This window comes from Oncorhynchus clarkii, unplaced genomic scaffold (genome assembly GCF_045791955.1).
Source record: "Oncorhynchus clarkii lewisi isolate Uvic-CL-2024 unplaced genomic scaffold, UVic_Ocla_1.0 unplaced_contig_13987_pilon_pilon, whole genome shotgun sequence".
In the NCBI taxonomy this organism is placed as follows: domain Eukaryota; kingdom Metazoa; phylum Chordata; class Actinopteri; order Salmoniformes; family Salmonidae; genus Oncorhynchus; species Oncorhynchus clarkii.
The window spans coordinates 105,001-117,500 of NW_027257989.1; the positions used below are offsets into that span (position 1 = coordinate 105,001).

The 12,500-nt window shown below is 56.8% G+C and overlaps 2 protein-coding genes across 2 annotated transcripts; one reads left to right on the forward strand and one right to left on the reverse strand.

The window, feature by feature from the left end:
• The first annotated feature begins 5,115 nt into the window (after positions 1–5,115).
• LOC139394414 (putative uncharacterized protein ENSP00000383309) lies at positions 5,116–6,456 on the forward strand. The gene has a single exon (XM_071142473.1). The coding sequence runs from the start codon at positions 5,116–5,118 to the stop codon at positions 6,454–6,456; it is 1,341 nt and encodes a 446-aa protein (XP_070998574.1).
• Positions 6,457–8,289: 1,833 nt separating this feature from the next.
• Positions 8,290–9,828, reverse strand: LOC139394415 (spermatogenesis-associated protein 31H1-like). The gene is made up of 2 exons (XM_071142474.1): positions 9,749–9,828; positions 8,290–9,577 (listed from the first exon to the last, which is right to left on the reverse strand). The coding sequence occupies exons 1-2, from the start codon at positions 9,826–9,828 to the stop codon at positions 8,290–8,292; spliced, it is 1,368 nt and encodes a 455-aa protein (XP_070998575.1).
• Positions 9,829–12,500: the final 2,672 nt, after the last annotated feature.

Consider the following 12,500-nt stretch of genomic DNA (forward strand, 5'->3'; position numbering starts at 1 on the left):
GACCCCTGAAGGGAAGACACCTTCAGGCCAGACCAAGGCTGAGACCCCTGAAGGGAAGACACCTTCAGACCAGACCAAGGCTGAGACCCCTGAAGGGAAGACACCTTCAGGCCAGACCAAGGCTGAGACCCCTGAAGGGAAGACACCTTCAGACCAGACCAAGGCTGAGACCCCTGAAGGGAAGACACCTTCAGACCAGACCAAGGCTGAGACCCCTGAAGGGAAGACAACTTCAGGCCAGACCAAGGCTGAGACCAATGAAGGGAAGACATCTTCAGACCAGACCAAGGCTGAGACCCCTGAAGGGAAGACACCTTCAGACCAGACCAAGGCTGAGACCTCTGCAGGGAAGACACCTTCATACCAGACCAAGGCTGAGACCCCTGTAGGGAAGACACCAGACACATGTTCTCCTCTCAGACCAGACCAAGGCTGAGACCCCTGCAGGGAAGACACCTTCAGACCAGACCAAGGCTGAGACCCCTGAAGTTAAGACACCTTCAGACCAGACCAAGGCTGAGACCCCTGAAGGGAAGACACCAGACCAGACCAAGGCTGAGACCCCTGAAGGGAAGACACCTTCAGACCAGACCAAGGCTGAGACCCCTGAAGGGAAGACACCTTCAGACCAGACCAAGGCTGAGACCCCTGAAGGGAAGACATCTTCAGGCCAGAACAAGGCTGAGACCCCTGAAGGGAAGACATCTTCAGACCAGACCAAGGCTGAGACCCCTGAAGGGAAGACACCTTCAGACCAGACCAAGGCTGAGACCCCTGCAGGGAAGACACCTTCAGACCAGACCAAGGCTGAGACCCCTGAAGGGAAGACACCTTCAGACCAGACCAAGGCTGAGACCCCTGCAGGGAAGACACCAGACACATGTTCTCCTCTCAGACCAGACCAAGGCTGAGACCCCTGAAGGGAAGACACCTTCAGACCAGACCAAGGCTGAGACCCCTGAATGGAAGACACCTTCAGGCCAGACCAAGGCTGAGACCCCTGAAGGGAAGACACCTTCAGGCCAGACCAAGGCTGAGAGCCCTGAAGGGAAGAAACTTCAGACCAGACCAAGGCTGAGACCCCTGAAGGGAAGACACCTTCAGACCAGACCAAGGCTGAGACCCCTGAAGGGAAGACACCTTCAGACCAGACCAAGGCTGAGACCCCTGCAGGGAAGACACCTTCAGACCAGACCAAGGCTGAGACCCCTGCAGGGAAGACACCAGACACATGTTCTCCTCTCCTCTCAGACCAAGGCTGAGACCCCTGCAGGGAAGACACCTTCAGACCAGACCAAGGCTGAGACCCCTGAAGTGAAGACACCTTCAGACCAGACCAAGGCTGAGACCCCTGAAGGGAAGACACCTTCAGACCAGACCAAGGCTGAGACCCCTGAAGGGAAGACATCTTCAGGCCAGAACAAGGCTGAGACCCCTGAAGGGAAGACATCTTCAGACCAGACCAAGGCTGAGACCCCTGAAGGGAAGACACCTTCAGACCAGACCAAGGCTGAGACCCCTGCAGGGAAGACACCTTCAGACCAGACCAAGGCTGAGACCCCTGAAGGGAAGACACCTTCAGACCAGACCAAGGCTGAGACCCCTGCAGGGAAGACACCAGACACATGTTCTCCTCTCAGACCAGACCAAGGCTGAGACCCCTGAAGGGAAGACACCTTCAGACCAGACCAAGGCTGAGACCCCTGAATGGAAGACACCTTCAGGCCAGACCAAGGCTGAGACCCCTGAAGGGAAGACACCTTCAGGCCAGACCAAGGCTGAGAGCCCTGAAGGGAAGAAACTTCAGACCAGACCAAGGCTGAGACCCCTGAAGGGAAGACACCTTCAGACCAGACCAAGGCTGAGACCCCTGAAGGGAAGACACCTTCAGACCAGACCAAGGCTGAGACCCCTGCAGGGAAGACACCTTCAGACCAGACCAAGGCTGAGACCCCTGCAGGGAAGACACCAGACACATGTTCTCCTCTCCTCTCAGACCAAGGCTGAGACCCCTGCAGGGAAGACACCTTCAGACCAGACCAAGGCTGAGACCCCTGAAGGGAAGACACCTTCAGACCAGACCAAGGCTGAGACCCCTGAAGGGAAGACACCTTCAGACCAGACCAAGGCTGAGACCCCTGAAGGGAAGACACCTTCAGGCCAGACCAAGGCTGAGACCCCTGAAGGGAAGAAACTTCAGACCAGACCAAGGCTGAGACCCCTGAAGGGAAGACACCTTCAGACCAGACCAAGGCTGAGACCCCTGAAGGGAAGACACCTTCAGACCAGACCAAGGCTGAGACCCCTGCAGGGAAGACACCTTCAGACCAGACCAAGGCTGAGACCCCTGCAGGGAAGACACCAGACACATGTTCTCCTCTCCTCTCAGACCAAGGCTGAGACCCCTGCAGGGAAGACACCTTCAGACCAGACCAAGGCTGAGACCCCTGAAGGGAAGACACCTTCAGACCAGACCAAGGCTGAGACCCCTGAAGGGAAGACACCTTCAGACCAGACCAAGGCTGAGACCCCTGAAGGGAAGACACCTTCAGACCAGACCAAGGCTGAGACCCCTGAAGGGAAGACACCTTCAGACCAGACCAAGGCTGAGACCCCTGCAGGGAAGACACCTTCAGACCAGACCAAGGCTGAGACCCCTGCAGGGAAGACACCTTCAGACCAGACCAAGGCTGAGACCCCTGAAGGGAAGACACCTTCAGACCAGACCAAGGCTGAGACCCCTGAAGGGAAGACACCTTCAGACCAGACCAAGGCTGAGACCCCTGCAGGGAAGACACCTTCAGACCAGACCAAGGCTGAGACCCCTGAAGGGAAGACACCTTCAGACCAGACCAAGGCTGAGACCCCTGCAGGGAAGACACCTTCAGACCAGACCAAGGCTGAGACCCCTGAAGGGAAGACACCTTCAGACTAGACCAAGGCTGAGACCCCTGAAGGGAAGACACCTTCAGACCAGACCAAGGATGAGACCCCTGAAGGGAAGACACCTTCAGACCAGACCAAGGCTGAGACTCCTGCAGGGAAGACACCTTCAGACCAGACCAAGGCTGAGACCCCTGCAGGGAAGACACCTTCAGACCAGACCAAGGCTGAGACCCCTGAAGGGAAGACACCTTCAGACCAGACCAAGGCTGAGACCCCTGAAGGGAAGACACCTTCAGACCAGACCAAGGCTGAGACCCCTGAAGGGAAGACACCTTCAGACCAGACCAAGGCTGAGACCCCTGAAGGGAAGACACCTTCAGACCAGACCAAGGCTGAGACTCCTGAAGGGAAGACACCTTCAGACCAGACCAAGGCTGAGACCCCTGAAGGGAAGACACCTTCAGACCAGACCAAGGCTGAGACCCCTGAAGGGAAGACACCTTCAGACCAGACCAAGGCTGAGACTCCTGCAGGGAAGACACCTTCAGACCAGACCAAGGCTGAGACCCCTGAAGGGAAGACACCTTCAGACCAGACCAAGGCTGAGACCCCTGAAGGGAAGACACCTTCAGACCAGACCAAGGCTGAGACCCCTGAAGGGAAGACACCTTCAGACCAGACCAAGGCTGAGACCCCTGAAGGGAAGACACCTTCAGACCAGACCAAGGCTGAGACCCCTGCAGGGAAGACACCTTCAGACCAGACCAAGGCTGAGACCCCTGCAGGGAAGACACCTTCAGACCAGACCAAGGCTGAGACCCCTGAAGGGAAGACACCTTCAGACCAGACCAAGGCTGAGACCCCTGAAGGGAAGACACCTTCAGACCAGACCAAGGCTGAGACCCCTGCAGGGAAGACACCTTCAGACCAGACCAAGGCTGAGACCCCTGAAGGGAAGACACCTTCAGACCAGACCAAGGCTGAGACCCCTGCAGGGAAGACACCTTCAGACCAGACCAAGGCTGAGACCCCTGAAGGGAAGACACCTTCAGACTAGACCAAGGCTGAGACCCCTGAAGGGAAGACACCTTCAGACCAGACCAAGGATGAGACCCCTGAAGGGAAGACACCTTCAGACCAGACCAAGGCTGAGACTCCTGCAGGGAAGACACCTTCAGACCAGACCAAGGCTGAGACCCCTGCAGGGAAGACACCTTCAGACCAGACCAAGGCTGAGACCCCTGAAGGGAAGACACCTTCAGACCAGACCAAGGCTGAGACCCCTGAAGGGAAGACACCTTCAGACCAGACCAAGGCTGAGACCCCTGAAGGGAAGACACCTTCAGACCAGACCAAGGCTGAGACCCCTGAAGGGAAGACACCTTCAGACCAGACCAAGGCTGAGACTCCTGAAGGGAAGACACCTTCAGACCAGACCAAGGCTGAGACCCCTGAAGGGAAGACACCTTCAGACCAGACCAAGGCTGAGACCCCTGAAGGGAAGACACCTTCAGACCAGACCAAGGCTGAGACTCCTGCAGGGAAGACACCTTCAGACCAGACCAAGGCTGAGACCCCTGAAGGGAAGACACCTTCAGACCAGACCAAGGCTGAGACCCCTGCAGGGAAGACACCAGACACATGTTCTCCTCTTCTTTATAATATATTTGTCATTTAGAAAAATCACCATTTCACCTTTGATGGGGTCTGACTGAATGTTTATTTAACCTTTATTTCACCTTTATTTCACCTTTATTTAACTAGGCGGTCACTACTGAGTGGTACATACGGGCCATTGACGAGACGAGAGTGTGTGTCCCAAATGGCCCCTATTCCCTACATATTATATTATATATATTATATACTCTACTACATATTATATTATATATATTACTTCATAATGCTCTACTTTTGAAACTTTGCTACCTCACGCCACCTCACGCCACCCCACGCCGCCTCACGCCGCCTCACGCCGCCTCACGCCACCTCACGCCACCTCACGCCGCCTCACGACACCTCACGCCGCCTCACGCCGCCTCACGCCGCCTCACGCCGCCTCACGCCACCTCACACTGCCTCACGCCGCCTCACGCCGCCTCACGCCGCCTCACGCCGCCTCACGCCACCTCACACCACCTCACGCCGCCTCACGCCACCTCACTCCGCCTCACGCCGCCTCACGCCGCCTCACGCCACCTCACGCCGCCTCACGCCGCCTCACGCCACCTCATGCCGCCTCACGCCACCTCACGCTGCCTCACGCCACCTCACGCCGCCTCACGCCACCTCACGCCGCCTCACGCCGCCTCACGCCACCTCACGCCGCCTCACGCCACCTCACGCCACCTCATGCCGCCTCACGCCACCTCACGCCACCTCAGGCCACCTCACGCCACCTCACACCGCCTCACGCCACCTCACGCCGCCTCACGCCACCTCACGCCACCTCAGGCCACCTCACGCCACCTCACACCGCCTCACGCCACCTCACGCCGCCTCACGCCACCTCACGCCACCTCACGCCACCTCACGCCGCCTCACGCCACCTCATGCCGCCTCACGCCACCTCACGCCACCTCAGGCTGCCCCGCCCCGCCTCACGCCGCCTCACGCCACCTCACGCCACCTCACGCCGCCTCACGCCGCCTCACGCCGCCTCACGCCGCCTCACACCGCCTCACGCCACCTCACGCCACCTCAGGCTGCCCCGCCCCGCCTCACGCCGCCTCACGCCACCTCACGCCACCTCACGCCGCCTCACGCCGCCTCACGCCGCCTCACGCCGCCTCACACCACCTCACGCCGCCTCATGCCACCACACGCCGCCTCACGCCACCTCACGCCGCCCCGCCTCACGCCGCCCCGCCTCACGCCGCCTCACGCCGCCTCACGCCGCATCTCGCCGCCTCACGCCGCCTCACACCGCCTCACGCCACCTCACGCCGCCTCATGCCACCACACGCCGCCCCGCCTCATGCCACCCTGCCTCACGCCGCCTCACGCCACCTCACGCCGCCCCGCCTCACGCCGCCCCGCCTCACGCCGCCTCACGCCGCCCCGCCTCACGCCGCCTCACGCCGCCTCAAGCCGCCTCACGCCGCCTCACACCGCCTCACGCCGCCTCACGACACCTCACGCCGCCTCATGCCACCACACGCCGCCCCGCCTCATGCCACCCTGCCTTACGCCGCCTCACGCCACCTCAAGCCGCCCCGCCTCACGCCGCCCCGCCTCACGCCGCCCCGCCTCACGCCGCCTCACGCCGCCTCACGCCACCTCACGCCACCTCACGCCGCCTCACGCCACCTCACGCCGCCTCACGCCGCCTCACGCCGCCTCACGCCACCTCACGCCGCCTCACGCCGCCTCACGCCGCCTCACGCCGCCTCACGCCACCTCACACCACCTCACGCCGCCTCACGCCACCTCACGCCGCCTCACGCCGCCTCACGCCGCCTCACGCCACCTCACGCCGTCTCACGCCGCCTCACGTCGCCCCGCCTCACGCCGCCCGCCTCACGCCGCCTCACGCAGCCTCACGCTGGGACAGGAGATGCTGATCAAAGGTAGAACACACTGGGGAAACGAAAAGGGGGAGGGACAAAATGTCTGAGCTTTTCTTCCCAGAAATAAAAAACACATCCGTAAAGTAGCAGGATGTAATTACAGCCAGGGATTAAACAACGAAGGAAAAACAATATGGAGGATGATGATGGTGGTGTAGAATCAAGACTCTCAGATGGGCGAAGACTTAGGGTTCTAATTGGGTCCTATTGTTGTGGGACACGCTGGTTAAAACCAGGCAATCAAATACACCGTAGGGAGATTGACCTGGAACCCTCAGAGAGACTGACATAGTGCTAACCCCAGCCAGCAACCCTCAGAGAGACTGGCGTAGTGCTAGGCCCGGCCAGTAACCCTCAGAGAGACTGACATAGTGCTAGCCCTGGCCAGTAACCCTCAGAGAGACTGACATAGTGCTAGCCCCAGCCAGCAACCCTCAGAGAGACTGGCGTAGTGCTAGCCCCGGCCAGTAACCCTCAGAGAGACTGACATAGTGCTAGCCCTGGCCAGTAACCCTCAGAGAGACTGACATAGTGCTAGCCCCGGCCAGTAACCCTCAGAGAGACTGGCATAGTGCTAGCCCCGGCCAGTAACCCTCAGAGAGACTGACATAGTGCTAGCCCTGGCCAGTAACCCTCAGAGAGACTGACATAGTGCTAACCCCAGCCAGCAACCCTCAGAGAGACTGACATAGTGCTAGCCCCGGCCAGTAACCCTCAGAGAGACTGACATAGTGCTAGCCCTGGCCAGTAACCCTCAGAGAGACTGACATAGTGCTAGCCCTGGCCAGTAACCCTCAGAGAGACTGACATAGTGCTAGCCCCGGTCAGTAACCCTCAGAGAGACTGACATAGTGCTAGCCCTGGCCAGTAACCCTCAGAGAGACTGACATAGTGCTAACCCTGGCCAGTAACCCTCAGAGAGACTGACATAGTGCTAGCCCTGGCCAGTAACCCTCAGAGAGACTGACATAGTGCTAGCCCCGGCCAGTAACCCTCAGAGAGACTGACATAGTGCTAGCCCTGGCCAGTAACCCTCAGAGAGACTGACATAGTGCTAGCCCCGGCCAGTAACCCTCAGAGAGACTGACATAGTGCTAGCCCTGGCCAGTAACCCTCAGAGAGACTGACATAGTGCTAGCCCCGGCCAGTAACCCTCAGAGAGACTGACATAGTGCTAGCCCTGGCCAGTAACCCTCAGAGAGACTGACATAGTGCTAGCCCTGGCCAGTAACCCTCAGAGAGACTGACATAGTGCTAGCCCAGGCCAGTGGTGTAAAGTATTTAAGTACAAATACTTTAAAGTATTACTTAAGTAGTTTTTGGGGGGTATCTGTACTTTACTTTACTATTTATATTTTTGACAACTTTTACTTTTACTTCACTACATTTCTAAAGAAAATACTGTACTTTTTACTACTTACATTTTCCCTGATACCCAAAAGTACTCGTTACATTTTCATTGCTTTGCAGGACAGGAATATGGTCCCATTCACACACTTATCAACAGAACCTCCCTGCTCATCTCTACTGTCTCTGATCTGGAGAACTCACTAAACACAAACGCTTTGCTTGTAAATTATGTCTTAGTGTTGCCCCTGACTATGCATAGATTTTTTAAAACAACAAAACTGTGCCTTTTGGTTTGCTTAGTATAAGGAATTTGAAATGATGTATACTTTTACTTTTGATACTTAAGTATATCTAAAAACCAAATACTTTTATACATTTACTCAAGTAGTATTTTACAGGGTGACTTTCACTTTTACTTGAGTCATTTTCTTTTAAGGTATCTTTACTTTTGGGTACTTTTCGCACCGCTGGTTCCGACCAGCAACCCTCAGAGAAACAATCCCCTTTGCTGAGACCTGAGGTGTTTCTCTGAGAGTTGCTGTTCGGAGAGAGACCTGCGGTGTTTCTCTGAGACCTGTGGTGTTTCTCTGAGGGTTGCTGTTCGGAGAGAGACCTGCGGTGTTTCTCTGAGACCTGCGGTGTTTCTCTGCGGGTTGCTGGTCGGAGAGAGACCTGCGGTGTTTCTCTGAGGGTTGCTGGTCGGAGAGAGACCTGCGGTGTTTCTCTGAGGGTTGCTGGTCAGAGAGAGACCTGCAGTGTTTCTCTCAGGGTTGCTGGTCGGAGAGAGACCTGCGGTGTTTCTCTGAGGGTTGTTGGTCGGAGAGAGACCTGCAGTGTTTCTCTGAGGGTTGCTGGTCGGAGAGAGAGACCTGCGGTGTTTCTCTGAGGGTTGCTGGTCGGAGAGAGACCTGCGGTGTTTCTCTGAGACCTGCGGTGTTTCTCTGAGACCTGCGGTGTTTCTCTGAGGGTTGCTGGTCGGAGAGAGACCTGTGGTGTTTCTCTGAGACCTGTGGTGTTTCTCTGAGACCTGCGGTGTTTCTCTGAGACCTGCAGTGTTTCTCTGAGGGTTGCTGGTCGGAGAGAGACCTGTGGTGTTTCTCTGAGGGTTGCTGGTCGGGGAGAGAACTGTGGTGTTTCTCTGAGACCTGTGGTGTTTCTCTGAGGGTTGCTGGTCGGAGAGAGACCTGTGGTGTTTCTCTGAGGGTTGCTGGTCGGAGAGAGACCTGTGGTGTTTCTCTGAGGGTTGCTGGTCGGAGAGAGATCTGTGGTGTTTCTCTGAGGGTTGCTGGTCGGAGAGAGACCTGCAGTGTTTCTCTGAGGGTTGCTGGTCGGAGAGAGACCTGCAGTGTTTCTCTGAGGGTTGCTGGTCGGAGAGAGACCTGCGGTGTTTCTCTAAGGGTTGCTGGTCGGAGAGAGAGCTGCGGTGTTTCTCTGAGACCTGCGGTGTTTCTCTGAGACCTGCGGTGTTTCTCTGAGGGTTGCTGGTCGGAGAGAGACCTGCAGTGTTTCTCTGCGGGTTGCTGGTCGGAGAGAGACCTGTGGTGTTTCTCTGAGACCTGCGGTGTTTCTCTGAGGGTTGCTGGTCGGAGAGAGACCTGTGGTGTTTCTCTGAAGGTTGCTGGTCGGAGAGACACCTGTGGTGTTTCTCTGAGGGTTGCTGGTCGGAGAGAGACCTGTGGTGTTTCTCTGAGACCTGTGGTGTTTCTCTGAGGGTTGCTGGTCGGAGAGAGACCTGTGGTGTTTCTCTGAGACCTGCAGTGTTTTTCTGAGGGTTGCTGGTTGGAGAGAGACCTGCAGTGTTTCTCTGAGGGTTGCTGGTCGGAGAGAGACCTGCGGTGTTTCTCTGAGGGTTGCTGGTCGGAGAGAGACCTGCAGTGTTCTCTGAGGGTTGCTGGTCGGAGAGAGACCTGCAGTGTTTCTATGAGGGTTGCTGGTCGGAGAGAGACCTGCGGTGTTTCTCTGAGGGTTGCTGGTCGGAGAGAGACCTGCGGTGTTTCTCTGAGGGTTGCTGGTCGGAGAGAGACATGCGGTGTTCTCTGAGGGTTGCTGGTCGGAGAGAGACCTGTGGTGTTTCTCTGAGGGTTGCTGGTCGGAGAGAGACCTGCGATGTTTCTCTGAGGGTTGCTGGTCGGAGAGAGACCTGCGGTGTTTCTCTGAGAGACGCTCTGTTACAAGCAGGGGACTAAAGGAGTTAAAATACGTTGAAGACGGGACTTGTCACAACAGTCTGTTGCGTTCATCATTCGTGGTGAAACTAAAACAAAATCATCTTCCTTTTGGTGTCCGTCAAAGAAACAACTTCTGTTTGTTGTCAAACTATCTAATGTTGGGACAATACATCTGTCTATTGGTTACTAGCGGCAGGTAGCCCAGCTCTCTAACCACTAGCCCTCAAACTATCTAATGTTGGGACAATACATCTGTCTATTGTTTATTTAACCAGGCAAGTCAGTTAAGAACTCATTCCAGCTACCTGCTGGTAACAACTGGTCTCTAACCACTAGGCTACCTGCAGCTAGGCTACCTGTTGGTTACTGGCCCAGCTCTCTAACCACTAGGCTACCTGCTGGTTACTGGCCCAGCTCTCTAACCACTAGGCTACCTGCCGCTAGGCAACCTGCCGGTTACTGGCCCAGCTCTCTAACCACTAGGCTACGTGCCGCTAGGCTACCTGCTGGTTACCGGCCCAGCTCTCTAACCACTAGGCTACGTGCCGGTAGGCTACCTGCTGGTTACTGGCCCAGCTCTCTAAACACTAGGCTACCTGCTGGATATTAGCCCAGCTCTCTAACCAATAGGCTACCTGCTGGTTACTGGCCCAGCTCTCTAACCACTAGGCTACCTGCTGGTTACTGGCCCAGCTCTCTAAACACTAGGCTACCTGCTGGTTACTGGCCCAGCTCTCTAACCACTAGGCTACCTGCTGGTTACTGGCCCAGCTCTCTAACCACTAGGCTACCTGCTGGTTACTGGCCCAACACTATAAACACTAGGCTACCTGCTGGTTACTGGCCCAGCTCTCTAACCACTAGGCTACCTGCTGGTTACTGGCCCAGCTCTCTAACCACTAGGCTACCTGCTGGTTACTGGCCCAGCTCTCTAACTACTAGGCTACCTGCTGGTTACTGGCCCAGCTCTCTAAACACTAGGCTACCTGCTGGTTACTGGCCCAGCTCTCTAACCACTAGGCTACCTGCCGCTAGGCTACCTGCCGGTTATTTGGCCCAGCTCTCTAACCACTAGGCTACCTGCTGGTTACTGGCCCAGCTCTCTAACCACTAGGCTACCTGCTGGTTACTGGCCCAGCTCTCTAACTACTAGGCTACCTGCTGGTTACGGGCCCAGCTCTCTAAACACTAGGCTACCTGCTGGTTACTGTCCCAGCTCTCTAACCACTAGGCTACCTGCTGGTTACTGGCCCAGCTCTCTAACCACTAGGCTACCTGCTGGTTACTGGTCCAGCTCTCTAAACACTAGGCTACCTGCTGGTTACTGGCCCAGCTCTCTAACCACTAGGCTACGTGCCGGTTACTGGCCCAGCTCTCTAACCACTAGGCTACCTGCCGCTAGGCTACCTGCTGGTTACTGGCCCAGCTCTCTAACCACTAGGCTACCTGCTGGTTACTGGCCCAGCTCTCTAAACACTAGGCTACCTGCCGGTTACTGGACCAGCTCTATAAACACTAGGCTACCTGCCGCTAGGCTACCTGCCGGTTACTGGCCCAGCTCTCTAACCACTAGGCTACCTGCTGGTTACTGGCCCAGCTCTCTAACTACTAGGCTACCTGCCGGTTACTGGCCCAGCTCTCTAACCACTAGGCTACCTGCTGGTTACTGGCCCAGCTCTCTAACCACTAGGCTACGTGCCGGTTACTGGCCCAGCTCTCTAACCACTAGGCTACCTGCTGGTTACTGGCCCAGCTCTCTAACCACTAGGCTACCTGCTGGTTACTGGCCCAGCTCTCTAACCACTAGGCTACCTGCCGCTAGGCTACCTGCCGCTAGGCTACCTGCTGGTTACTGGCCCAGCTTTCTAACCACTAGGCTACCTGCTGGTTGCTGGCCCAGCTCTCTAACCACTAGGCTACCTGCTGGTTACTGGCCCAGCTCTCTAACCACTAGGCTACCTGCCGGTTACTGGCCCAGCTCTCTAACCACTAGGCTACCTGCTGGTTACTGGCCCAGCTCTCTAACCACTAGGCTACCTGCCGCTAGGCTACCTGCTGGTTACTGGCCCAGCTCTCTAACCACTAGGCTACCTGCCGGTTACTGGCCCAGCTCTCTAACCACTAGGCTACCTGCTGGTTACTGGCCCAGCTCTCTAACCACTAGGCTACCTGCTGGTTACTGGCCCAGCTCTCTAACTACTAGGCTACCTGCTGGTTACTGGCACAGCTCTCTAATCACTAGGCTACCTGCTGGTTACTTTCCCAGCTCTCTAACTACTAGGCTACCTGCTGGTTACTGGCCCAGCTCTCTAACCACTAGGCTACCTGCTGGTTACTGGCCCAGCTCTCTAACCACTAGGCTACCTGCTGCTAGGCTACCTGCTGGTTACTGGCCCAGCTCTCTAACCACTAGGCTACCTGCTGCTAGGGTACCTGCCGCTAGGCTACCTGCCGCTAGGCTACCTGCTGGTTACTGGCCCAGCTCTCTAACCACTAGGCTACCTGCTGCTAGGCCACCTGCTGGTTACTG